General features: G+C 43.4%; 2 protein-coding genes across 2 annotated transcripts in view; one reads left to right on the forward strand and one right to left on the reverse strand.

The window, feature by feature from the left end:
* tsg101a (tumor susceptibility 101a) overlaps positions 1-1090 on the forward strand; it is a 39952-nt gene extending 38862 nt beyond the window's left edge. The window contains exon 10 of the mRNA XM_067993763.1: positions 408-1090. Coding sequence (XP_067849864.1) covers positions 408-497 — 90 coding nt within the window. The 3' untranslated portion in view covers positions 498-1090. The remainder of the gene's footprint in view (positions 1-407) is intronic.
* A 6783-nt stretch (positions 1091-7873) lies between these two features.
* Positions 7874-27893, reverse strand: LOC137327877 (L-lactate dehydrogenase A chain). The gene is made up of 8 exons (XM_067993765.1): positions 27816-27893; positions 18821-18954; positions 18085-18202; positions 17472-17645; positions 14861-15034; positions 11062-11179; positions 8612-8735; positions 7874-8434 (listed from the first exon to the last, which is right to left on the reverse strand). The coding sequence occupies exons 2-8, from the start codon at positions 18947-18949 to the stop codon at positions 8270-8272; spliced, it is 1002 nt and encodes a 333-aa protein (XP_067849866.1). The 5' UTR covers positions 18950-18954; positions 27816-27893; the 3' UTR covers positions 7874-8269.
* Between the last annotated feature and the right edge of the window lie 73 nt (positions 27894-27966).

The raw sequence follows: 27966 nt of genomic DNA on the forward strand, positions 1-27966 counted from the left end.
TAAAGGTCACATGTGAGCACGATGTAATCAGTAAGCCAGAATACAATAACAAAGGTTTTTTGTTCGATCCTAGGGCTCTAGATGTTGGGCAAGTAAAGGCTTTATTTTATACCTAACTGCCTTAGGAAGTTGTGCTGCATTGCCCAAGACTGGCATCCCTCACAATGACTAGGACAAACTTTAATTAAAGAAAATGCAGAGCAACCTGGTTGATGACCTTTCAGCCCAGACACAATTAGCATTTGAGTTCAGTTACCATTCTGAGAATTTAGAAAGCAATCTATATCTCTAACCTAATACCACAGAGCACCTGACTTTGAATCGTGGCACTGTCTGTGCGTGAACTTGGATTTTCTAATTTGTTGCCACTGCAGAAGTCACTAATGTATTTTTCCCCCTCTCTACAGCATGTGCGCCTCTTGTCTCGCAAACAGTTCCAGCTTCGAGCATTGATGCAGAAAGCAAGAAAGACAGCTGGCCTTAGTGACTTGTACTGAGCGATTCCTTGTGTGACTCTAGAGCTAGGTCTGGCTCCTTTTCTCTATTATTTGTCTGTCTGCATCCAACCAGTTTCATAGAAAGAAGAAAGGATAAGTTATTGCATATTCCAGCTGTAAATTATGTTGACTTTCTGATTTTTTTTTTCCCTTTATAAACAGCTTTTTGTTAAGGCACTTTGTATTTACCTGTAACAGTCAGAAAAAAATGTAGGAATTGGAATAAAGATTCTTTAAATTCCAAGCTTATTGACAGCTGGAGTGTGTCGGGAGGGTTTTATCCAAGTTATTCATTCTAACTGTTGTAGTATTTAGAAAGAAAAATATCCTTGCTCATTGTATTGAGTCATACAGAATAATTGGTATGTCCCGTTGATCCTGGCCTTTGCTGAATCAGCTGACTTCTTACAAGACTGTTGCTATGGCATGAAAATTCACCTTATCACCCCCAGCAAAGGAGGGGAAAGATCAGGCAAGACACATTGTGACCCCTGCTGAAAAGTGCTTGTGTGGTCATTGGTCGAGGACAGGATGAGGCTCAGCTGTAATGCCCCCCACGGTCGCACAGCCAATAAACATTCGTTAATGAAAAACGGCTGCTTGGGTGAAGTACTAGAGGACAACCAACACCAGTGGAACCATTACCCAGCAAGAGGCAGAGGGGGAAAATTGGATGTAAAAAGTTTTAAAAACCTGTAAGAAGGGAGTTTCTTGGGAGTTGCTGCCCTGGGACACTGTCTCAATGTGCATGCTTGAGCCTTACCACTTCCATAACCACATCAATCCATGAACCCATTCAAAACAATACGTTCTGTTATGTTGCTATGCCATGGCAGCATTGGCTGTATTATCCTCCTCCATCACTTTATTGTCCAGCTCTATGGGACTGCCCCTTTGCCAGTCCATATTCAGCTATAACTTTTCCATTCCCCCTGAAGTCCCCTCTAGAATTCCTCAAGGATTTTATCCTTAGTCTCCTGCTCTTCCATTTACGTGCTGCTGCTTGTTGACACTATCTGGGGACACAGAGGCAGTTTCTGTGATGTCAGACTGCCTGCACCTTGTGGATGAGCTGAAATGTCATCCAATTGAATGTTGGGAAAAATAAAATAATTCCAGGCCCCCTGCCCACCATACTCCCTTATCATTGACTCTTTGCACTTCCTGGTTACTCACTCAAGTTGAATCTTGAGCCATGCAAAACCTTGCATCCTGTTTGAACATGAGCCAAGCTTCAAACACCACAACTTATCAAGACATGGCTCACCTCTGCTCCAATCACTGCCAAAACTCTTATCCTAACTTTTGTCACCTCTGGACTCAATTTCTGCAATGCCCTTCATAAACCCCAACATGTCCAAAATTCTTATCACCTACATTCTGTGCCACATAAGTTCACTTGCTCATCATGCCCTATCCTTGTTGGCTCCCTGTGTTCATTGCCTTGAATTTTAAAATCCTGCGTGTCCTCTTCAAGTACCTCCATAGCCTCACCCCACCCTACTTCTGCAACCTACTGCAGTATGGTATCCCCCACATCTGCCCGTTGATTTTCTGATTCTGGCCTGTGAATTCACCCCTCCACTTCTGTCGCCCACCATTGCCTCAGCCCTACTTTCTAGAACTCCCTTGCTAAATCTTTCCATATCATCTTCTCTCTCCACCTCTAAAAGCCTCTTTAAAATCCACGTGTTCAGTCAGGCTTTTAATCTTTTAGTTAAGGAATAATTTAGCTTTTAGTTAAGAAATAATTCATAATTCTCAATGACTATACATTCCCTTGAGGAATAAAAACTCCACGGGAAAAGTGATCCAACCGTGGCTAACTAAAGAAGCTAAGGATAGTATTAGATTAAAAGAGGCTTACAATGTTGCCAAAGAGAGCAGTAAGCCTGAAGATTGGGAGGGTTTTAGAAATCAGCAAAGGATGACCAAGAAATTGATAAATGCCTCGCCAGCAACGTCCATATCCCATGAATGAATAAAAAAAGTTTCTACAGTTATGTAAAAAGGAAGAGATTAGTGAAAGTAAATGTGGGTCCCTTAGAGGCAGAGACAGGAGAAATTATAATGGGGAATAAGGAAATGGCAGAGACATTAAATATTTTGTATCTGTCTTCACAGTAGAAGACACAAAAAACATACCGGAAATAGTGGGGAACCAAGGGTCCAATAGAGTGAGGAACTTAAAGTAATTAAGATTAGTAAAGAAAAAGTGCTGGAGAAATTAATGGGACTAAAAGCTGACAAATCCCCTGGACATGATAGCCTACATCCTAGGGTTTTAAAAGAGGTGGCTGCAGAGATAGTGGATGTATTGGTTTTGATCTTCCAGAATTCCCTAGATTCCAGAACAGTCCCCATGGATTGGAAGGTAGTAAATGTAACCCCGCTATTCAAGAAAGGAGGGAGAGAGAAAACAGGGAACTATAGGTCAGTTAGCCTGACATCAGGGAAAACGCTGGAATCAATCATTAACGGGGCACTTAGAAAATCATGTGATTAGGCAGAGTCAACACAGTTTTATGAAAGGGAAATCATGTTTGGCAAATCTATTAGAGTTTTTTGAGGGTGTAACTAGCAGGGTAGATAAGGGGGAACCAGTGGATGTAGTTAGTATATTTGGATTTTCAAAAGGCATTCGATGAGCTGCCAAACAAGAGGTTGCTACACAAGATTGGCACCCCATCCACCACCTTAAAGATTCACTCCCTCCACCACCAGCACACCTCCCAAACCTGCGACCTTTACCACCTAGAAGGAACAACACCACCTGCACGTTCCCCTCCAAGTCACACACCATCCTGACTTGGAAATATATCACCGTTCCTTCATCGTCGCTGGGTCAAAATCCTGGAACTCCCTTCCTAACAGCACTGTGGGAGAACCTTCACCACACGGACTGCAGCAGTTCAAGAAGGCGGCTCACCACCACCTTCTCAAGGGCAATTAGGGATGAGCAATAAATCCTGGCCATGACAGCGATGTCCGCATCCCATGAATGAATTTTTAAAAAATTAGGGCTCATGGGATTGGGGATAATATATTAGCATGGATTGAGGATTGGTTAGCAGAACACTGAGAGTAGGAATAAATGGATCACTTTTGGGTTGGCAGGTTGTAACTAGTGGGGTGCCACAAGGATCAGTGCTTGGGCCTCAGCTGTTTACAATCTATATCAATGACTTAGATGAGGGGACTGAGTGTGATGTATCCAAGTTTGCTGATGCTACAAAGCTAGGTGGGAAAGTGAGCTGTGAGGAGGACGCAAAGAGGCTACAAAGGGATATCGACAGGTTAAGTGAGTGATTGGGAAGGTGGCAAATGGAGTATAATGTGGGGAAATGTAAAATTATCCACTTTAGGAGGAAGAATAGAAAAGCACAATTTTTTTTTAAAGGTGAGAGACTAGTAAATGTTGGTTTTCAGAGGGATTGGGTGTCCTTGTACACGAATCACAGAAAGTTAACATGCAGGTACAGCAAGCAATTAGGAAGGCTTTAGGAAGGTATGTTAGACTTTATTGGAAGGGGGTTGGAGTAAAAGAGTACGGAGGTCTTGCTGCAATTATATAGGGCTCTAGTGAGACCACACCTAAGTACTGTGTACAGTTTTAGTCTCCTTACCTGAGGAAGGATATACTTGCCTTAGAGGGGGTGCAATGAAGGTTCACTAGATTGTTTCCTGGGATGAGAAGGTTGTCCTATGAGGAGAGATTGAGTAGAATGGGCCTATACTCTCTGGAGTTCAGTAGAAGGAGAGGTGATTTCATTGAAACGTATAAAATTCTTAGAGAGCTTGACAGGGCAGATGCTGAAAGGCTGTTTCCCCTGGCTGGAGAGTCAAGAACTAGGGGTCAGTCTCAGGATAAGGGATCGGCCGTTTAGGACCGAGATGAGGAAAAAATTTCTTCACTCAGAGGGTTGTGAATCTTTGGAATTATCTACCCGAGGACTGTGGATGCTCAGTTGTTGAGTCTGTTCAAGACTGAGATCAATAGATTTTGGGACACTAAGGGAATCAAGAGATATGGGGATAGGGCAGGAAAGTGGAGTTAAGGTGGAAGATTAGCCATGATCTTATGGCAGAGCAGGCTCGAAGGGCCTATTCCTGCTCCTGTTACTTAGGTAAGTCATCTCTCCCAGCTCTTTCAGTATGACTTGACAGCTGTTCCCTTTTTCCCCCTCAGTAAAGCACCTTGGCCTACTTTTCTACATTAAAGGTGTCATACAAATGCAAGTTACTGTAAAGAGGATTCATCTGAATTGTTAGTCAAGATAATTGGTGCAAAGGATTTTGGGAAATATAGTTCCTTATTGGAAGAGATTTGAGCCATGTAAAACAATTTTTAAGGAATAGATTTTCACCTTTGTCCTTCTGAATGTATTTGGTTTCCAATATAGCTGCAGCTGTTATCCCCATTAATGTTATTACTGATGCCTCTTGCTAACTTCCACTATTTCAATAGCTGTAACAGCAATACGCAACAAAACATCACATCCAAAATCGATGTTGTTCCAAAACAGGACCTGCATTGTTGCCTTCCCTTACTGCTATCCTCAGGAATGGAGTCCCATAGCATCAACATTCAGGAGTCCACTCCACAGGCTTGCTATCACAATTGTTATACACAGCATTTGCATGGAGTAGATTTATTGGTTGCCTTTGTATTCCATTTCCTGGGAGGTATTACCCAGGAGGTGAACCTATTTTGTAGGATCGTCAACAGGGTTGGTAAGAAGCCAGTAGTTGTAATCACAATGTAACTTCGAACTGAAGGTGCAATCAGATGAGGTTTGAGGGTTTATGAAGGTAAGGAGAAAAATAGTGGTTTGAAAATGGAATTCCAGCAGATAGGGATGTAGTGGCTGAAAGATAGAGTTGAGCTCTGAATGTGGGATCGATGAGCAGAAACCTGGAGTCAAAGGAGTGGAACGTGCAGACTGAAAAGGATTTCTAAAACAGGGTAGAGAGGGGGACTTGAAGAGGAAGACAATTTTTTTGTGGTCCATAATGTTGATATGTTAAACCTAAACAGTTAGAATGAACAAAATTATTAATTTCAATATGGTGCAGTCTTGATATGTTCTAGGTCAGTGGCAGGGTGCAGCATGAATTATGATTACAATTAGAAGGCAATTGAAAAGTAGTTTAGGTCTCACCTCAACCATAATTATCTCACAACTTTGGTTTTAATATTTATTCCTTAGTTTCATGGGCTGAGCTCAAAACAGATACTAATTCAAAGGCAGATCAGAGATTCATGAAGTAGCAGTGAAAAGTAATTCCTCTTCCAACACGACAGTCCACACCATCATAGGTCATATGTCCTTCCATAAGGCAATCGTAAGAACATAATAGGAGCAGGAGTCGGCCATACGGCCCCTCGAGCCTGCTCTGCCATTCAATAAGATCATGGCTAATCTTCAACCTCAACTCCACTTTCCAGCCGGATGCCCATATCCCTTGATTCCCCTAGAGTTCAAAAATCTATTGATCTCAGCCTTGAATATATTCGATGACTCAGTATCCACAGCCCTCTGGGGTAGAGAATTCCAAAGATTCACAACCCTCTGAAGAAATTCCTCCTCATCTCAGTCTTAAATGGCCGATCCCTTATCCTGCAACTAGGCCCCAGTTCTAGACTCCCCAGCCATAGGAAACAACCTCTCAGCATCTACCCTGTCAAGCCCCCTAATAATCTTATATGTTTCAATGAGATCATTTCTCATTCTTCTAAACTCAAGAGAGTATAGGCCCATTCTACTCAATCTCTCCTCTTAGGACAACACTCTCATTCCAGGATTCAATTTAGTGAACCTTCATTGCACTGCCTCCAAGGCAAGTATATTCTTCCTTAGGTAAGGAGACAAAGACTGTTCACAGTACTCCTGGTGAGGTCTCACCAAACCCCTTTACAATTGTTGCTCTCTTCCTTTTCATATACTTGTAGAAGCTCTTACAATCTGTTTTTATATTTCTTGCTAGTTTACTTTCATATTCTATTTTCTCCCTTTTTAATCTTTTTTTTGTCATCCTTTGCTAGTTTCTGAAACTCTCCCAATCCTCAGGCTTACTACTTTTGGCAACATTATAAGCCTCTTCTTTTAATCTAATACTATCCTTAACTTCTTTAGTTAGGCATGGATGAATCACTTTTCCCATGGAGTTTTTTTTTCCTCAATGCAATGTATATTTGTTGAGAATGTTGAAATATTTCTTTAACTGTTTGCCATTAGATCAGATCCAGAACACATCCTATCAAGGTACTGTATTGCTGTACTTCAAAACTACTCCACATTGGTGTGAACAGTAAGCCAACAGCTGAACTGGAGGGTTGACCAACACTGGAGGTTGTTAATATACAGCCTCCCTCCATTTATGAAAGCGTATGCAGGTTTTATGGGTGTACCTTCCCTCATACCCAATTCTTCAAGTAAGCTGGAGGGATAGGGTCCATGTGCACTGAGGTAAACTTCACTATTATTTCTTTAAAAATCAGCTTTAACACCAGCAACTTCCCATCAGTCTTTGCTGGAGTCCCAGCAATGAGAGATCACTGTAGACTGCAGTATCTTGAATATCCCACAGGCTGCATAGACATTTGCCAAACAGAGTTAAGACAGCAGAAATTTACTCCAGCAGGTTCTTGGGTTTACTTGGGAAATATGCAGGGGGTAATAGAACTACTTTGGACTCTATGGTGCCATGGCTCACTAGCTCAATGAGACACACACTAGAGGAAATTGTAAGAAACCACAGTACAAACTGCAAGTGCACTACACCTTCAGATCACCTTGCCCGTACCTGAACGGTCTGAAGTCCCACCATGGTTTCAGGGATTAAGTTTAATAATTGACAGCAGGTCTCTACGGACCAGGTAGCGCATGTGGTGAATGGGAGCATTCCCAAATATTTCTGAAGGATCAGCAGGAATCCTGCTCATTCTTTTCCCCGGATCTCAAAACTGGAACTCCTTTTGTCCCTCACCCATTCTTCCCTTCTTGCAATCTACAGGCCTTTAAAACCCAAGCATGGCACCATCTAACAATCACTATTTGATTTATACCATCTTCTCTCCTCTTCAACAGTTGGTGATATCAAGAGCCTTGACTTGGGTTTCTCAATAATTCAGAGAAAGGGTTCCCACAACAAAAAGGCAGCCTTTGCAGCTTAGATTGGTTTGGAGAATTCCATCATTGATGAGTGAGCACCAGCTTATTATTTAAAAAACAGTTCTCCAGGATTTTAGGGGCATTGTTGCAGATTACCAGAGGGTTTCTGGGGATTGGAAACACGATTCAGAGCTGCAAACTTTTAAAAAAAATATTGATCATATGATTAATCATAAGACAGCTTCAGAAAACAAAAGAGAATGGAGTTGATCAAACTTTATTTTTTTTTCAACAGGAGATGGCTTTACTCAAATACATAGCTGCCTGCTCTACATAAATAGTTAAGACATTAACAGCAGTGAGGTGCTCAGGTGAGGAAGACGACATGGTCTGATTGGTAAACACTGTCATTACACAAAATACTGACGAACTCCCTCCCAGTAATACTGAGAGCTGTTTAGCAATGCAGCATCAGAAAATACAGGTCATGGTCAGAAAAAAAAAACAAGTTATTAAAATTCACTAAAAGCAAGTGATCACAGAAATGACAGCAGACAAGGCAGCTGTCCATTTGCTAAAAGGGGCTAACACAACAAGATCACCAGTCTATGACCATTGTGAGGTTACTGCTGCATAGGAAGGCTAGAGTGGAGAGGTTCAGAACTGCAGATCCTTCTGAATGTCCCACAAGGTGTTGGCACTCTTCTGCAGCTGCCCTTCTTCATCTGGCTTCAGCGTCATCTTCACAATATTACAGATTCCATGGTTATCCAGAACACAAGGGAGGCTCATAAAAACATCATCTTTAATGCCATAGAAACCCTATAGGAAGGGAACAACAGGTTGGTCAGAGCACAGCTGCTACTCAGTTAACATTATTTCAACTCAGGTGTAGCAGGAAGTTGTGAACGGTCCTGTTTTAATGCTTACAGCTGATTGTACAAGTCCCACTCTTCCCCATACACAGTGCACTTCAGCACCTAACATTGCTCCTCTTACCTTAACCATTGTGGATATGGGGTGCACCCTTCGCAGGTTTTTCATAATCGTTTCCGCCAGGTCTGCCACGGACATCCCAATGGCCCAGGAGGTGTAGCCTTTCAGTTTTATCACCTCATAAGCACTGGAGAAACAGAACAACAAGGACCACACTGAATCCCCAAACAACAATTCTTTGGTAAGAAAACCCATTAATCGCATCAATTCCCAGCCAGAGAGACAGTTTATGGTACTGTGCTACATTGTATTTCATGACTTACACTACCAGCAGCACAAAGCCGCAATGTATCATTCTACCCTTAACTTTCTTTCCTCCTCTCCTGATGTCACTGATTCCTGCTGCTTTACAGTTCCATGGGTGCTGGTAGCACTCTAGCATCTTGTCCAAGCAACCATTCATGCATGATCCTACACCGAGTGTCTGTGCATTATTTGACTGCTCTCCATAATATAAGAAACTCTTATTTATAGCATGAGAGAAGACCTGAAATGATATTGCTGAAGAATATTAGAATTACATTGGTCTGTTTCTGTGCTGTACAACCTTTCAGCCCAACAGGTCTCTCTCCCTACTTCATCTAACTATCATATCCTTCTATTCCTTTCTCCCTCATTTACGTACCTAGCTTCCCCTTAAATGCATCTATGCACTCAAATACTTCTTGTGGTACAGTTCCACATTCTAACCACTCTCTGGGTAAAGAAGTTTCTCCAGAATTCTCTTCTGGATTTATTAGTCATGATGTGGAGATGCCGGTGATGGACTGGGGTTGACAATTGTAAACAATTTTACAACACCAAGTTATAGTCCAGCAATTTTATTTTAAATTCACAAGCTTTCGGAGATTTTCTCCTTCCTCAGGCAAATGTTTCAAGATCTCCTTGAAGCCTACGCATTTATACATATTGAACAATAATAAATGGTGTTTACAGACTGCCTCTGCAACTGCCCGTTGCCAAGGCAATCACCGTGTTCAGACAGAGAGGTGTTACCTGCAGAACCTCCGAATACACATTCAATAAAAAAACAAACAGGGAAAAAAAAACAGAGAAAAAAAAACACAGAGAGAGGCAGAAACATCCGGAAGGCAGAGAGAGCCAGCAAATGACCCATTATATTAAAAACAGATAACATTTGTTCGCTGGTGGGGTAACGTGTAGCGTGACATGAACCCAAGATCCCGGTTGAGGCCGTCCTCATGGGTGCGGAACTTGGCTATCAATTTCTGCTCGACGATTTTGCGTTGTCGTGTGTCTCGAAGGCCGCCTTGGAGTACGCTTACCCGAAGGTCGGTGGATGAATGTCCATGACTGCTGAAGTGTTCCCCGACTGGGAGGGAACCCTCCTGTTTGGCGATTGTTGCGCGGTGTCCGTTCATCCGTTGTCGCAGCGTCTGCATGGTCTCGCCAATGTACCATGCTCTGGGGCATCCTTTCCTGCAACGTATGAGGTAGACAACGTTGGCTGAGTCACAGGAGTATGAACCATGCACCTGGTGGGTGGTGTCATCTCGTGTGATGGTGGTATCTGTGTCGATGATCTGGCATGTCTTGCAGAGGTTACCGTGGCAGGGTTGTGTGGCGTCGTGGACGCTGTTCTCTTGAAAGCTAGGTAGTTTGCTGCGAACGATGGTCTGTTTGAGGTTGGGTGGCTGTTTAAAGGCGAGTAGTGGAGGTGTGGGGATGGCCATAGCGAGGTGTTTGTCCTCATTGATGACATGTTGAAGGCTGCGGAGAACATGGCGTAGTTTCTCCGCTCCGGGGAAGTACTGGACGACAAAGGGTACTCTGTTGGTTGCGTCCCGTGTTAGTCTCCTGAGGAGGTCTATGCGATTTTTTGCTGTGGCCCCTTATATTTATGTGACTATCTTATATTTATGGCCCCTAGTTCTGATCTCCCCCGCAAGTGGAAACATCTTCTCTACGTCTACCCCATCATTAGGACTTGCTGCTTGGACTAAAAAAGACAATTTGTCAAGCTGCAGAGAAAAATATGTCTCTCACTTGGGTTAATTACTAGATCCAGGCACCATCGAGACTCTGCAAAGATGCAGCAGTATTTTCCACTGATGAACCATCAAATTCCAACACCCCATTTCACTTTCTATACCGCAATGCACCCACCCTTTCGTCATATCCTCTAAACATTCTCTCCCAGTAAACTTCCAATTCCTGCTTGGTGTGCATCCCTCCCTTTTCCCCTAACTTTTGCCAGTTTAAAAGTGCTAATCAAATGCAATTTACAAGCAGATCTTGACCCTCTCAGGAAGCACTCGAGTTTTCACGGCATTTTAAAAGCATGAACCAAAATGGACTGTAACGAGCTTCTCTAACAAATTCCGTTTAGAGACCACAGCAGCCAATATGGAAGCCAATGGAGAATGGCCACACACACACACACACACACCCCGTTTAGAATTTACAATGGGTCTGATTGCTCCAGTCCTCACCTGTCCACCACATCCTTGTGCACCTTCTTCCAGTTCTCTTTGTCTTTTTCAGTTCCTATATCAGGGTGGAGTTCCTTCAGGCTCACACCTGCAACATTCATGCCACTCCACACAGGCACTGTGATAAAACAAACCAAGAAGAAAAAAAATGTAGCAGGATTAATACAAAACCAGCACCAATATCCCAACATCCATCACCCTATTATTATACAACACAAAATACTCTCTGCGAGCACAAAAGAAGTTTGGAAAGAATCTAACTGCACTCTTGGGTATTCTCCCACAGCTCAGGATAATGGTCTGAAAATGCCACACAGCAAGCATAATGCTTCACTGAAATCTTAGTGACATACATGGCAAACTTCTGCATTGGGCAACTCATTTCAAACTGTCCAAGTTACAACTGAAAAGCTAATCTGACCCAGTAAGCCTGCTCCTTCCGTTAGTCATGTATATTCTGCATCGTCATGTATTCTCCCCAACATCTCCTCTCCACCCCCCCACCCCCATGAGTAGGGCATGAATTCATGGTTAAACAGGCAAGAGCACAGACTGCTCATTACCCAGGTTCCTTTCAAGTCAGTTTCCAAGGTGTTCGAGGCAGGATCGTGGTTTCTCTATATAGAGACAATGCTGCATGTGAAAAGTCAGTGGAAGGTTGGACGATGCACCTTGTGGTCACCATCATCTCCTGGAGCTCGTTTTTGATCACACTGGAGAAGAATTTTCCAGAATTCTTTTTCCCCTGAATTGGCCTAGGGTTTTTTTTAAAAATCCTTTCCCAGGAGATGACATGGCTGTAGGTGGGAGGGGAGTCATGATGCTTAATTGCAACATTGCTTAATCAGCAAAATTGAAGCCCATAGAATAAAAGGGGCAGCGGCAGCATGGATACAAAATTGGCTAAGTGACAGGGAACAGAATAGTGGTGAACAATTGTTTTTGGGATTGGAGCAAGGAATACAGTGGTGTTCCCCAGGGGTCAGTATTAGGACCACTGCTTTTTTTGATATATATTAATAACCTGGACTTGGGTGTACAGGGCACAATTTCAAAATTTGCAGATGACACAAAACTTGGAAGTGTAGTAAACAGTGAGGAGGATAGTAATCAACTTCAAGAGGACATAGACAGGCTGGTGGAATGGGCGGACACATGGCAGATGAAATTTAAAGCAGAGAAGGGCGAAATGATACATTTAGGCAGGAAGAATGAGGAGAGGCAATATAAACTAAATGGTGCAATTCGAAAGGGAGTACAGGAACAGAGAGACCTGGGCATATGTGCACAAATCTTTGAAGGTGGCAGGAAAGGTTGAGAAAGCAGTTAAAAAAGCACACTATCTGTAACACTGTTTAACTGCAGTTACCTTCTTGGAGTGAAACCATTGTGATCCATGATGTAAACTGATCATCCATAGAAATTGGGAATTTCCAACTCCATTCTGAACTAGACATTGTGTGTTTTTAAACTGACTTACTGAAGCCTTTACTATATTCCTACTACTGAAGATTCCCATCCCCCACCAGAACTGTAATCTCATACAGGGTTGCTAATTTTGTGCTTCTGTTCTCTAGATGTATGACCCTAGTTTAAGTTCTAGTTAAAACAGATAGATTATATTACCTCAGCCTTTCAATAACTATCAGATCCCACTGGGTTACACTGAACTCAACAAGAGGCAATTCCAGTGGGAGGGGAGTAACCCCTTGTCCCGTTAATTCTGTGTAACTCAGTTCAGGGCTACATGCAGCGACAGGTAGGCGCATATCACAGTTCCCGAGTCACACTGTCTCATTACAATTGTAAACAATTTTACAACACCAAGTTATAGTCCAGCAATTTTATTTTAAATTCACAAGCTTTCGGAGATTTTCTCCTTCCTCAGGCAAATGTTTCAAGATCTCCTTGAAGCCTACGCATTTATACATATTGAACAATAATAAATGGTGTTTACAGACTGCCTCTGCAACTGCCCGTTGCCAAGGCCATCACCGTGTTCAGACAGAGAGGTGTTACCTGCAGAACCTCCGAATACACATTCAATAAAAAAACAAACAGGGAAAAAAAAAGAGAAAAAAAAAACACAGAGAGAGGCAGAAACATCCGGAAGGCAGAGAGAGCCAGCAAATGACCCATTATATTAAAAACAGATAACATTTGTTCGCTGGTGGGGTAACGTGTAGCGTGACATGAACCCAAGATCCCGGTTGAGGCCGTCCTCATGGGTGCGGAACTTGGCTATCAATTTCTGCTCGACGATTTTGCGTTGTCGTGTGTCTCGAAGGCCGCCTTGGAGTACGCTTACCCGAAGGTCGGTGGATGAATGTCCATGACTGCTGAAGTGTTCCCCGACTGGGAGGGAACCCTCCTGTTTGGCGATTGTTGCGCGGTGTCCGTTCATCCGTTGTCGCAGCGTCTGCATGGTCTCGCCAATGTACCATGCTCTGGGGCATCCTTTCCTGCAACGTATGAGGTAGACAACGTTGGCTGAGTCACAGGAGTATGAACCATGCACCTGGTGGGTGGTGTCATCTCGTGTGATGGTGGTATCTGTGTCGATGATCTGGCATGTCTTGCAGAGGTTACCGTGGCAGGGTTGTGTGGCGTCGTGGACGCTGTTCTCTTGAAAGCTAGGTAGTTTGCTGCGAACGATGGTCTGTTTGAGGTTGGGTGGCTGTTTAAAGGCGAGTAGTGGAGGTGTGGGGATGGCCATAGCGAGGTGTTTGTCCTCATTGATGACATGTTGAAGGCTGCGGAGAACATGGCGTAGTTTCTCCGCTCCGGGGAAGTACTGGACGACAAAGGGTACTCTGTTGGTTGCGTCCCGTGTTAGTCTCCTGAGGAGGTCTATGCGATTTTTTGCTGTGGCCCGTCGGAACTGTCGATCGATGAGTCGAGCGTCATATCCCGTTCTTACTAGGGCGTCTTTCAGCGTCTGTAGGTGTCCATCGCGTTCCTCCTCGTCTGAGCAGACCCTGTGTATTCGCAGGGCCTGTCCATAGGGGATGGCCTCTTTGACGTGGTTAGGGTGGAAGCTGGAAAAGTGGAGCATCGTGAGGTTGTCCGTGGGCTTGCGGTAGAGTGAGGTGCTGAGGTGCCCGTCTTTGATGGAGACCGCACCCATGAGGACGGCCTCAACCGGGATCTTGGGTTCATGTCACGCTACACGTTACCCCACCAGCGAACAAATGTTATCTGTTTTTAATATAATGGGTCATTTGCTGGCTCTCTCTGCCTTCCGGATGTTTCTGCCTCTCTCTGTGTTTTTTTTTTCTCTGTTTTTTTTTCCCTGTTTGTTTTTTTATTGAATGTGTATTCGGAGGTTCTGCAGGTAACACCTCTCTGTCTGAACACGGTGATTGCCTTGGCAACGGGCAGTTGCAGAGGCAGTCTGTAAACACCATTTATTATTGTTCAATATGTATAAATGCGTAGGCTTCAAGGAGATCTTGAAACATTTGCCTGAGGAAGGAGAAAATCTCCGAAAGCTTGTGAATTTAAAATAAAATTGCTGGACTATAACTTGGTGTTGTAAAATTGTTTACAATTGTCAACCCCAGTCCATCACCGGCATCTCCACATCATGTCTCATTACAGCAAGAGCTACTGAGGATATTTGACAGCACTATGCAAAATGACTTGTACCAGCCTGCAGTCATCTTTTGGCAACAGACTGAGGGAAGCAGTGATATAGCTATCTGGTTCCAGGCCAACTGGCTCCAATATGACATTTGGCCTACTTCAATTTCAACCTTAACCTCTGAAGCATAAATTGGAGCATCTCCTGCAGGCATACCGCTCGAGTCGCCGTGCTCGCCAATCACCCAGCCGTGACAGCTGGAGCTGTGGATTCCCAGTCTCTCCCCCATTAGGTATCGGAACCGAGCAGAGTCCAGGTTACAGCCGCTGCCAATAACACGGTGCATGGGAAGACCACTCAGCTTCCACGCCACGTAGGTCAGGACATCCACTAAGAAAAAAAAACGGGGGGAAAAATTATATATAGATTAACCCCTAAACGAACCCCTCAGCCCACCCCCACCCCAAAACATAACCCCCAACCCTAAACAGAGAACCTCATCCTCTCAATCTGCAGTTTACTGGACAGACTGGCTGCAATTCTCCATTAAACTGATACTTTTAACAATTTGTAGTAATAGAGGACATCAGAATCAGTGCTCAGAGTGACCTTCATTTGTTAAGTGTGTCCAAAGGAGATTTACTGCTAAGTCATTCCTTCACATTTTAATTCCAGCACTCAAACAGTTAACAGCACAGCCGTTACTCAGTAGGATTGCTGGGAAAGCTCATTTGCCTTCAGGACTAGAGATACATTCCTTTTAATCTTTTGTTCTAAAAACAAAACAGTAAATTCCACGGACAATGGGTAGTCTTTGTTGTGGAGGCAATTTCCACCCTGGGCCTTGTGTAGTTTCCATGGTGATGGTGTTCTGTACTCATACTATGAACAACTTGAACGGTCTCAGATGAGACTTCTGCTCGAGCGAGCTACTGCAGCCTGCTCAGCACATTCAACCAACCATCCATTCTGGGAAATCACCCTTCTCTTCCCCCCCCCCCCCCCGCCCCACCACCGGCTCATTATCACTTCTCATTCATACTCCTTTAGCAGATAACACCCTCTTCCCTCCCTCCCCCCCCCCCCCCCCCCCCCACCATTCTACACATTTTTACTCACTTATGCTCAGAGAGGATCTGCAAGAAACCACTAAACGTACAGATTGGGGAGGAGGTAGCAGCCCTCTACCTCCTCCCCAATTATAAGGAGGATACATCAACCTGTACGAGAGGATACATCAACCTGTACCATCGGTACACTGAGCCACACCACCCAGAGGTGCACCGAGGGCTCTGCCACTGAAGCAGAAGCAACAAAAAAGTCCAGAGCTGGAAGAGCAGAGGATACGTGCTGGCAAGTAGGCCTGGAGAAGGTGCACAAGCAAGGAGGTACTGTCGACAAGAACAAGGATTTTAAATTAAATGCACTGGGGACAGTGAGCCAATTGGGATCTTGGTGCCAGATATGAAATGGTGTTTGAAGCTCAGGGCAAGGCCAAAGAACTCCAAGGCTTCTGTCAAATTCAGCCAATGGAGGGGGGAGGGAAGAGTTGGGGGTTGGGAAGATAGGATGCAGACTTTTTGGCAGGAGCCCAGCAGGATGGCTTTGTTTTGTTGATGTTAACTTGAATAAACTTCTGGCTTTTCCACAATTTGGCATTAGTCAGCAAAGTGGTGGTCACAGCATTCAGAATGATGGCAGGGTAGTAGAGCTGAGCATCAGCAGTATGCAGAGGAAAACTGACCTTATGACTTAAAGAACTAGAGGAAACCTTTTTTTTTTAAACACAGCAAGTGGCGATGATCTGGAATGTACTGCCTGAAAGGGTGGTGGAAGCAGATTCAATAGTAACTTTCAAAAAGGGAGTTGGATAAATACTTGAAGGTGAAAATTTGAAGGGCTATGGGGAAAGAGCAGGGGAGTGGGACTAATTGGATAGCTCATTCAACGAGCCGACACAGCCACATTGGGCCGAATGGCCTCCTTCTGTGCTGTATCATTCAATGATTCTATATGTCATCACCAAGGGGAAGCACGTTAACCAGGAATGAGAGGGCTTGGTTGTAGAAGAAGCTATCCCATGGATGGACTCGGTGATGCAAGGAATAGCCATTGCAGGAGAAGTACGGGCTACAACGAAACATGTAGGAGTGGAATCAAACAAAGCTGTGCCAGGGGATGATAATGGGATTGGTCTATCATGACGAATGCTGCAGTCAAGCAAGATAAATAGGAATAGTGTGCCACTGTCACAAAGGACGTCAATGACTTTGACCAGAATAAGTCTCTATGCTGTGGACAGGGCAGAAATCAGATTGAAGGGATCTGAACAGGGAGTAATAGGCAAAGTGAGCATGGAGCTGGGTGGTAATGGCACGCTCAATAACCAGAGAGGTTAGAGATGGAGCAGTGAGGATGGTTGGGCCAAGGATAGGCTTCAGCTACAACTGATGCAGTAATGCCCTTCAGTTTTTAAATCTTAAATTCCAATTTAACCAGATCTGTAGTCACATTTTTTTTTTTAAAATCACTTCATGGTAGGTTACAAAAGTCAGTTTGTCGGGCACTTCCCTTACTTACGATATGGAGGCATTACTTCACAAGTGAATTTGTGTCAATAACAAAGCAGATCTCAAACCATGATCCCTCCCCGACAGGCTTGAGAAAAGATGGCAACCCTTTTTCCAACTGTGCACCTCCTTGCTTGAGCGCAGCACCTTTTTAAAAGTCGGTATTTTTGAACACAGGAGCTCATACTCCTAGCCCCACCCTCACAGTGAGCCAACAAGTTCCTGATCCCTCCTGTATAAGGTTGGAAAGCACTCACCTGGGTTCGACACTACCAGCATGAGGCAGTCAGGGCTGTGTTTGACGACGTTGGGGATGATGAATTTGAAAATGTTCACATTACGCTGAACAAGGTTCAGGCGGCTCTCTCCCTCCTGCTGCCGAGCACCAGCCGTGACCACAACCAGCTTGGAGCCAGCGGTCACACTGTAGTCTGTGAAATGAACAAGAGGATATTTACACTAACACGAGGCAGGGTTACTCCCATAGACACCGTTACACATCTCACTGTTATCCTATGAACTCAACAGCTTGTCTGAAAGAACTGCACCACTTTTACCTCCCCATTACACACTACGTGTGCAAGAATCAAAACATTCTAGCCCCAACCCCTCGTCCCATACACTAAAGCCCCTGCATTACCACCACAGGAGGCTGGCAGATGCACATACTACAAGCCCTCACAGAATTTACGGCACAAAAACAGGTCATTTGGCCTAACTGGTCTATGTATGTGTTTATGCTCCAATCTCAAAGCCTGGTCACAAGAGGCCCATACATGCTATTTCCAGCATGAGCCCTGGCTAATTCTGTTTTTTTCTCCCCTCCCCACCCCCCACCCACCCACCGCCCGCCCCCAGCCTTCTACTCACCCTTGCCGGCCACAATCTTGGGAGTGTGAAGGAAGAGGCTACCATGTTGTAGATCCATCATCTCTCCCTTCAACTTGTCCTCCATTACATCCACCAGAGCCACCTCATCTGCCAGATCCTGAAACAGGGAACTATGTGAGTCACAACTACATTCAATCAGAGTCAGCTCCCAAGGGCCTCATGCTGCCGTAAACCTTGCACTCCAGTAGTCAGGATTCGACAGTCATACTATTTCCAGTAAGCTGATCCTAGCCAGGGTAGCAGTATAGGTACTGCAATATGTCTCAGCATCCCTGGGATAGGATGGGGGAAAATTAACCAAAGTTTCTGTTCCTGATGACATATGTTGGAAAGCACATGTGGCTGTCAGATATCAGGAACTCATTTGGCTGTGATGCCCCCTGTAATGGCACAGCCTAGCAAAACACTCCGTCTAGACCACATGGACAAGGTTAGGAACACTCCACCTGCAAGAATCAGTGTCTACAGAAGAGGAGGATAGAAAATGCAGGGGTGGCAATTGGGGGGAAAATCAAAGTTGGCAACACCATGCAACCATATATGCCCCATGGTGTTCACACTAGGGCAGACCAGATTGCCCATCCTAAGAGGCCCAGAACTGCAGAAGCCCTACCATTCTCCAATCATGGTCCCCAAAGGCCAGTCTGAAATAAATCAGAATCTCAACTTGCAGCCTAGTAGAAGCTACCACATTATCACCTGACCCCTGTCTTACCTTCATTAAGACGCTGATGGCACATGCCATTCCTACTGCGCCCACACCAACAATTGTTATCTTGTTGTACGATCGCTCCGCCTGGGAGGTCGTCAAATGCCCGATTAGCTTGTCCTTGAGGTTGGCCATTTTTGCTGCCGAAGGAAATAAAAATTTGTATCAGCTCATCGGTCGCTTTAACCCAGAAGCTCAGCATCGTAAATCAACCAGGAGAGCAGATTGATATTGGAGCCCAGCCATCACAGCAAAGTGTGCAAGTGCTGGATACAACTACCTCTTTCTCTTTCCTTTCACTCCTCACAAAAGCACAACGCAAGTCGATGAGGAGTAAACACTATTCAGCCCCTCAACATTTACTTGCTATATGATCTAACTCATCCAACTACATCTTGAACTCTCAATATCTCATACTACTATATTGGCTGACAAATTAAATAATAAAGAGTAAAGAATGTTTCCTAATATACTGTTTTGTTTTAAATTTTAAAAAAATGTATTTCACCAACTTAAATTTACATCCTCTGACCCCACTGCCCTGACTGGCTTGAAGCAATATCTGGGATCAATTTACTCATCTATACCATTTAATCTTTTATATACCTTGATGAGGTACCCTCAGAACCTACTTTTAAAAGACTATTGAGCTCAAATTTCACTCATCTTTTCCAAACGCTCATTCCTTATGATACGAGATTTCAGTAAGGCTTTGACATTATGCTACAAGTCCACAAGGCAGGAATGCATGGAATAACGGACATGCTCCCAAGGTGAACTTAAAGTTTGCAACGGCTGGTTGTGTTTGAAGCTGTCAACACGCCAAAGGATGGTGCCATAAGAATCAGTTCCAGGATTACTGCTGTTTACAGTGTATATATAAATAATTTAAAGCGAGGGAGAGAAAACACTGCACATGACAAATTTTGGGGGTGGGGCAAGGTTTCAAACAATAAGGAAGAGAGAAACCAAAAATCAAAAAGGGCTCTACATAGGTTGGGAAGATGGGCTGATGACTGGCAAGTGGTATTTAATATGGACAAACATAATTTAATGAGACTAGGGAAGGGAAATAAACAGTACTAATACAAATTAAGTTGCTCTAGGCTACAGAACATAGGAAAGGAATCTGGGGGTGTTGGTGGCTAGCTCCCCAAGGTGGAGAGCACTAATCTCAGGTGAGAAGTCTTTGCAAAGCACTTGTACTGCCACACGTGGAGTACTGCATACAATTCTGGTCACTGGTTGTAAGGCGATCAGGCACTGGACACAGTACAGAAAGGGGTAACCAGATATCTAGTTTAAGACATGAATTTTGCAGGGTAGAGAAGCGTAGGATAGTTTACTCTGGAGAAAAGGATGGCTCAGGGAAGATATTATTCAAGATTCTTCAGGGAATAGGTAAATTGAACCCTAATAATATGTTTGATTGCCACATACTCCAGAATGAGGGGACACAGGCTCAAGCTTAGAAGTGGGAAGGTGCAGTTTAGACATAACTACGTCATGCAAAGGGTGGTAAATGTGTGGAATGGACTGTCTGGGAGGCAGATTGTGTGGAAAAATTTATGGGAGAATTACATATTGGAGAGAGTGAGCAATATGACTAGTGTTAATTTTTTGACTGGCCAAATGGACTGCAGAGACTTTTCCAGTCCTGTTCTTCCCAGTGTTTCTACACAGGGATCATTCTGGTTGCTCTTCTTTCCATCCATTCCAACGCTTGCATGTTTCTTTTGGAATATGGTGACCCAGTGCATTATAAATGCTTCAGCATAACTTGCATATACTTGTACTCCATGGTCCTAGTTATATATCCTAACTTTCTATTGTTTTTTTTCTAACTGCTTCTCCATATTGTCTTATCTCACCGTTCACTGTTATTTACTCCCAGGTCTCTTTTGAAGTCTCCTTCTGCTAATTCTGTTTCCTTTTACAAATCATTAATTGTGCTCCACTGTTCTCTACTTAACAAGTTCACAATTGGTTTCTGCATCCAGGTCATTTATGGACGTAGTCAGTCTCCTCGCCTTCCCCTACTTAGCCCCTAATCCACTAAACAATGGAGCCCACATAGTTCAACCAATGTCTTGCACCCCATATGTGTTTCTTGCTTTTGAGAAGTTACCATAGGACTAGTGCTTCTCTCCAGCCCCTTGAGCTAAAGGTCAACATTCCATTAGCCTTTCTGATTGCTTTTGATCCTTGCCCGCCAGGATGATCCTGAAGTAGTAGCTGGCTTTGGCCAACGCACAGTAATGCTTGATGTGATCAAGCCAGATCGGGTGATAAATGACTGGACAAGTAGAGCAGATTACAGCATGATCCAAGTTTAATTTTCAGCAATAGGCAGCAATAAATGTCTATGGATATACACAAATCTTTAAAGTTTGCATTTGAGCACCTCATCCCAATGACTGATAAATCCTAGACCGCACCCAATACCGCAGGGTGGAATGGATTATGATATTCCCATTGACCCAACCCTCAGGTGAGGATGCCAATCCAGATTAATAGCATCAGATATATAGGATAGAGGTAATTTGATCATTCCTCCCCTTGTATTGCGCCCAGAGAACTAACTTTTGACCCATCCCCCCACATGACCTAAATCCCTGGCAGCATTACATCAAAAACATCAAAGCTCACAATGCACCCAGCCTTAGCTTATACTGCAAGGGTCAGAATAAAATATCAAAATGTCAAAAGCTTTCAGGATTTGAATGATTGCAAGATAGCTCATCCTTTAATCCGTGTGCACAGAAAGGAGTTTACAATCTCAAGAATTCACAGAACAATTCACAATGCAGACAATCCTCTATCAAGGTAGTTCCTCTCAAGCTGCAAGTACCCCATCCTATAATCTTCCTCCCTACATCTTTTATTATTTTGAAAGCAAGATTCCTCACATCACCTCCTCCTCCTCCTCCTCCTCTTTCCTAGGACCTCAAAACTTTGGAACTCCTTATCTCCCTCAGTCTTCCCTTCCTTGTTCAACCTACTGGCTTATAATACCCAAGCTTGGCACTACCAAGCCACTACTTCCTGATTTACCCCTATCCAATTCTTTATAACCATAGCTGGATCTGGCCGTTGAACCTTCATGTGTTTTCATGTCTGAGAAACCAACAAGGGGACAATTACCACATCACACTACATCCAGGTGGGAAATAGCTTTGAGCAGTACACCCAGCCAACCCTGCTATCCCCTAACCCCTGTAAACAGTTCGCTCCCAGGCAGATGGCCCTATGTGAGAATCCTCCTTCACATCGTTCACCTGAGGAAGGGGGAAGCCTCCGAAAGCTTGTGAATTTAAAATAAAATTGCTGGACTATAACTTGGTGTTGTAAAATTGTTTACAATTGTCAACCCCAGTCCATCACCGGCATCTCCACATCCTAATTAAGAACCTTCCAGAGACTCCAAGTAGATCACCCCGAGGCTGTTCTAGGTCCACAGTTTTCCAATCTGTAATAGTTACCAGCCATGAAGCCACCAGCTTTCAGACAGGAAGTTACAGGAAAGCAAGGACTGTTAATGACCCTCAGCAATGCAGGACCACTACAGTCCCCTCAATGATGCAACTTTGTGAAACTACCACTTCATTGTTCTACTCTTATCAAACCCAACGTAACCAGCACACCAACTACACCCCCTTTCAAGTCTTCACGATCACCCCTACAATGCTTGGTCCAATTAAAATAGTCCTGTTCCTCCTCTACATGCTGCCTCTGCAACATCTGCAAGCATGGCGGTCAGGTTCCACATACAAGCCAATACCCAGCCGTACCTCCCTACAACCAGACTGGATTCCCCGACTTTTGCAGTACTGTCCTATATCAATTCGTGAATAAACCAAAAAGTTTTCTCGAGCTCAACAGTTAACAGGTACAGATCAATTATTTTCAACTTTGCTGGAAACTTTGCATTTTAACCACTCCCCCACACCCTTTACTGGCATCCCTCTTCCCAACTACCTACTAAGGCTGGATCCAAACAGTATTTTGCTCCAAGCTGGACTTCAAAGCTTAGAATCAGTCCATTGCCAAGATTGGCTAATTCCGCCTCCATGACATTACCCGTCTCTATCCTTACTTTAACTCCACACCTCTCATTTATGTCTAAGTCATCTCTAGGCACCATTTCTCTAATGCTCCACTGACAAATTCTAACATCAGAATTCTGACAATTGCATCTTACCTAGCACTTAAATACCACTTACCAATCATCATCCTGACTCCCAACATATGGATTTCACAATCTTCGCCCTCATCTATAAGTTCCTCTATGGCCTTACCTCACGTACCTAAGAAACCTCCTCCCAGCAACCTTAATCTAAACGCGCACCTCTCCTTTTCCAACTCTGACCTTCTGTGCACTTCTTCCCCTCCCCACCCCCAAACTGTTGGTGGCAGAGCTTTCGTCCTTTTGGAACTCTCTTCCTAAAGACCTTGCTACATCTATCCCCACTTTCAAAAGGCTCCTCAAAACTTACCGTCACCTCATAACACTCCTCCCAAATGCTAGTCTTGCTTTGTAAAGCACCTTGGGACTGTTCGCAACATTAAAAAAGGCACTACATAGGGGCAAGCTTTGGTTGTTGAGAGAAATCAAACTGGTGGCAACCAAGAGTGATTTCTACAAGATCATGCAACAGCAAACAGTGCCACGGTATTCACTGCCCATTTGAATTGAAACTGCTGCAGGTAACCCCATACAATAGAAAAACCCCAAGCAATGCTGAATAATAACATTCACAACAAGCCTCTCCTTTATCTCCTTCAACCTAAGTGAAATATTAATGGGATAGACAGCAGAGAAAGATACCGACAGTTCTAATTGCAGATACCGATCATGTAATGTGCAGCTCCAGGCCACTCATACTTGCATGTTCCAACTTCTAATACCTCAAACATTGTAGTCTAAATAGAGTCAGCCATTGGGGGCTGGTGGGATGGGGCAGAGAGGGGAAGAAACAGGAGGGAAACGTGGAAAAGCATTCAGCTGTTTCAGAGACTATTCAAACAGATCTATTTCGAGGAGGGAGGTGGTTACGAAACCTACAAGTAATTGGTAACCTTTCACTACTGCCAATTGGCACCAGCCCAGTGAGAAATGAGGAAGAAAATTTCACAAGACAGACAGTTAAGCAAGGCAAAGAAACATAAGCGATTATTGCACATTGGTCACATCAAGGTTACACTTCAATGTGTTCCTTAAAATAAAGTGGTTGACAGACAAATTATCTGAGATGTCACCCACAGTCTTCTGGTATAAAAAGCAAACTGAATTTGCCAAGGAATGTTATCTGTATTAGGGATTGACCTTTCCACCACTCCCAATAATTCCAAGGCATGGTGGAGCAGGCAAAGATTACATTTAACATGAGCCAGGGCTTCTAGTGTACCATGTGTCCTGTGCTCGTCTGAGACTGGTTTTGAGTAGAGGAAGATTTGAAACTCAGCACAGTGACAGAGTTATGTAAAATTATCAGTTACAGTTCAAGCAGTCACTGAAATCTTGCTGATGCCAAACTGCACACTGAAAGAGGAAGACATGAAGAAAACTTGCTCATCAGGATGCTGCTGAATCATCAGCCCCTGCACTGAACCTCATGGTGGTTTTGCCATTTATAATTTTCCATTGGCAATTTCCATGCAATAATGCCACCACTTTTATCATACAAAAGATGAATTGCACACCACCAATAGTATCCAGGACTTTAAAAAAAAGCCCCAATAGCAACTGAAGACAGCACAAAATGCATTCCAGTTCAACATCTTCACTAAGTTAACAAGTGTGAGACAAGACAATTACATTTGAATAGTATGGCAAAGATAAAAATGGGACAGGATGGTGTTGGAGAAGACCGAGGGGATGCTTGGTCATATTTTGAACTCTGATGATTCCTTTGCTGCTGTTGGACAGCTTAGGAATGAATGGTTTCATACAATGACACAAAAAGAAACAGAGAAAGATAAAGATCAGTTTTAAAATGAGACTTTTAGATTCCTAGTTACTTTATACATTTATAGCATTTTTAATAACTATTAAAATGGAATTGGATAAGTATTTGAGGAGGAGGAGTATATAAAAAGGGATATAGAGCAAGAGCAAGGAAATGAGATTACAGTAGATGGCTCCAATAGGCCAACTGGTCCCCTTCTGTGTTTATAGGACTTTCTAGTTAGGTGGTGGCCTGGCCTTCCACAGGGCATTTGTGGCCAATGATTCTGTATTGGAACTGACTTTCCTCCATGCGAAACTACACAGTAATTTTTGTCCTACCCAATTATGACAAGTATGTACCAAAGCTTTGCATGTGAAGTGACTATGTAACGAGCTCCCAACTTAAGTCCAAAACTGGACCAGGTGGCAAAGGGGAAGCATGGTTTAAGTCCTAAGATTTGATTGGCTCAAAAGATATGTTTTTACATTATTCTAATACAGAACAAAGACAGAACAGTAATGTGGACAGAATTGGTTTAAACTGTGTTTTCGCAAATCCTGTCTTTTTCCTTCAATGAAGCGGATCACATTGGAGAGGATGAGTTTCAGGGCCGAAAATATTGTACTGTACAGACAGACATATATAAATTATTAAAATAAATAAGCTAGTTGGGTAATAGAGCTTTAATGGGTTGTTAGGATTAAAACACAGGCTTCTGATCACAGCGGGGGAGGGGCGGGAGGGAAGTGTAAGAAAGGAGATTGCTGCAATATAAAAGGCTTCTATAGAGCAGACATCAAAGGTTTTGTACAACAAAGCTACAGCTCAGGAAAAGCAACGATAAGAAGTAACAGTATGGTATGAAAAGACACGAGGCCTCTCATCCCTGTCCAGCTATCTGTTCTGAGGACTGGGGGTCATAAAACACCAGATAGTGTTGCATCCAGCAGGAAATAGAAAATGGCATAAAAAGAGCCACAACATTTGACTCGGTAGGAGCTTTTGCTTTGCCGACAAGACCACATGCATGAATAGGCTCGGATAAGCCATTCTCGCGATTTACGCCGAGACATTCCCTGCAGAGATAGTTTCAGACATGGGGCTAAATGTGTGCTATGCTGAATAAAATATTAAATGATGAATGTTTTGAAGAAAGAATAAATGAAGTTAATTCTCAGACATATTACTATCTCTAGCTTTACAAATCTGTTAAAAGGATAAGGAAGGAATTATCCAACAACAGCCATTCAGCCTATCCATCCAGAAAGAGGTCATAACAGCAGCTAAGTTATGTGATTCCAACATTTTGCTTCAAGTATCCAACCCAGGAGCCTATTCTATATATTGATCAGTCCATGTGGAGAAAAACTTCCCATCAGTCCTGAATTTGCATTTCAGTAATTTGAATCCACTCTTCTCTGCTTTGTCATTTTGACAATTGTAAACAATTTTACAACACCAAGTTATAGTCCAACGATTTTTATTTGAAATCTACAAGCTTTCGGAACCTGTGTTTTAATCCTAACAACCCATTAAAGCTCTATTACCCAACTAGCTTATTTATTTTAATAATTTATATATGTCTGTCTGTACAGTACAACTTGGTGTTGTAAAATTGTTTACAATTGTCAACCCCAGTCCATCACCGGCATCTCCACATCATGGCTTGTCATTTTGAAGCAGTGTTCCAGATTTACTATTCTTATGCTAATTACTACCTTGACTATCTCCTCCTTCCAAAAGCTGAAAAACCCAATTGTCTGCAGAATTTCCTCAAATCAATTCTCTTAACATGACAGATTGGTCTCATGACTCTATCTTGAATTCCTCATCAAAATAATAGTTGTAACCTTTCACACAGAACTTTGGCAAAGGCTTTTTGAAAGTCTACCTATACAGTCGATTCAGGGTAAGGCTTGTCAGGCAACATCTGTCCCTTCTGGGCTACAACATAATGCAAGTTACTTTCAAGTTTACTTCCAATAATCAGTTATATTATTTCATCCCATATTCATGTCCAGATCTTTTTTTTGCAAATGGACACCATATTCACTCATTTTAACCTAGTAAGATCTCTCCAGCATTCATCACCTCCCTCAGAAAATGGTCAACACTGCACAAAACCCTTTCCTTGTCTCACTTTGTATCCTAGGATTAATATCTAATGCTGTCACATTGAGTTTTGGAAAAAAAACTTCTGAACGTCTGAATTTCCCGTCAACATCTGGACTGTGATTCAGGTGTCCAACCCATGTGCGAGAACCAACTCAGTCGCATGGCCCGCGGGCATCTTTGAACAAGCACGTGTGCCATCCTACGACATTATGGCAGCTGTAGTCTCCCGGAGTAACGAGGGGCAGTGACAAGACTACTGCTACACCTAGAGGGCATCGCACGCAGTCTGGCGATGTTGCTGTGTCTCGGATGAAACGACTCGTCCAGAGACTGGATTAGAAGCGAGAGCGATTCCCGAGCATCGCCTTCCTGGAGCTTCACTCAAAGTCAGCACCAAGGTCGCGGCGGGAGCTCAGGTTAATTCATTTATAAATCCTCACATCTAACGGGACTCCCACTAATCAGCTATTTAAATAGCGGATGCCGCATTAAAATTGATTACTGTAAATGGAAAGAACAACCAAAAGCCCTGCGCCATCACACCAGGAACTGGGCATTACACGACAATTATACCAATAAGCTACATAAAAACTGCACCATAAACATAATTGTATTATATTGTACGGCTGGCAAAAGAACATTTTTTTAAAAGTAGTACAATATAATACAATTTACCTGCAAAATTTGTTTTCCTACACAAATACATTTGATATCTATATTCAATCTTAGATAAAAACAGTGTGATACAATACATATAAACGAGGTTATGCTATATTTGACGTATTATTTTATACAAATAAAGCATCTTATCTTGACTAGGAATGCAACATCTAATATCTCGCACGTATAGCGGCGAGGTACATGCAGCGACGCCGCTTTATTCGGGCAGCACGATCGATCGCTGTGTTTGTCGCTACAATGTATCGACCCGTTACCTGCTTCTTCTGGCGAGACTCTGCAGTGACCCGCTCCCCTCAATGACGGCCCTTATTTAAGCGGCACGTCATAATGCGTCACGCTCTCATCTGCATATCACGTAACCAAGCCGCGCACAGGCGAGCGGCCGTCGTGATTACGTCGGAATGT

Source organism: Heptranchias perlo, chromosome 12 (assembly GCF_035084215.1).
Source record: "Heptranchias perlo isolate sHepPer1 chromosome 12, sHepPer1.hap1, whole genome shotgun sequence".
Taxonomy (NCBI): domain Eukaryota; kingdom Metazoa; phylum Chordata; class Chondrichthyes; order Hexanchiformes; family Hexanchidae; genus Heptranchias; species Heptranchias perlo.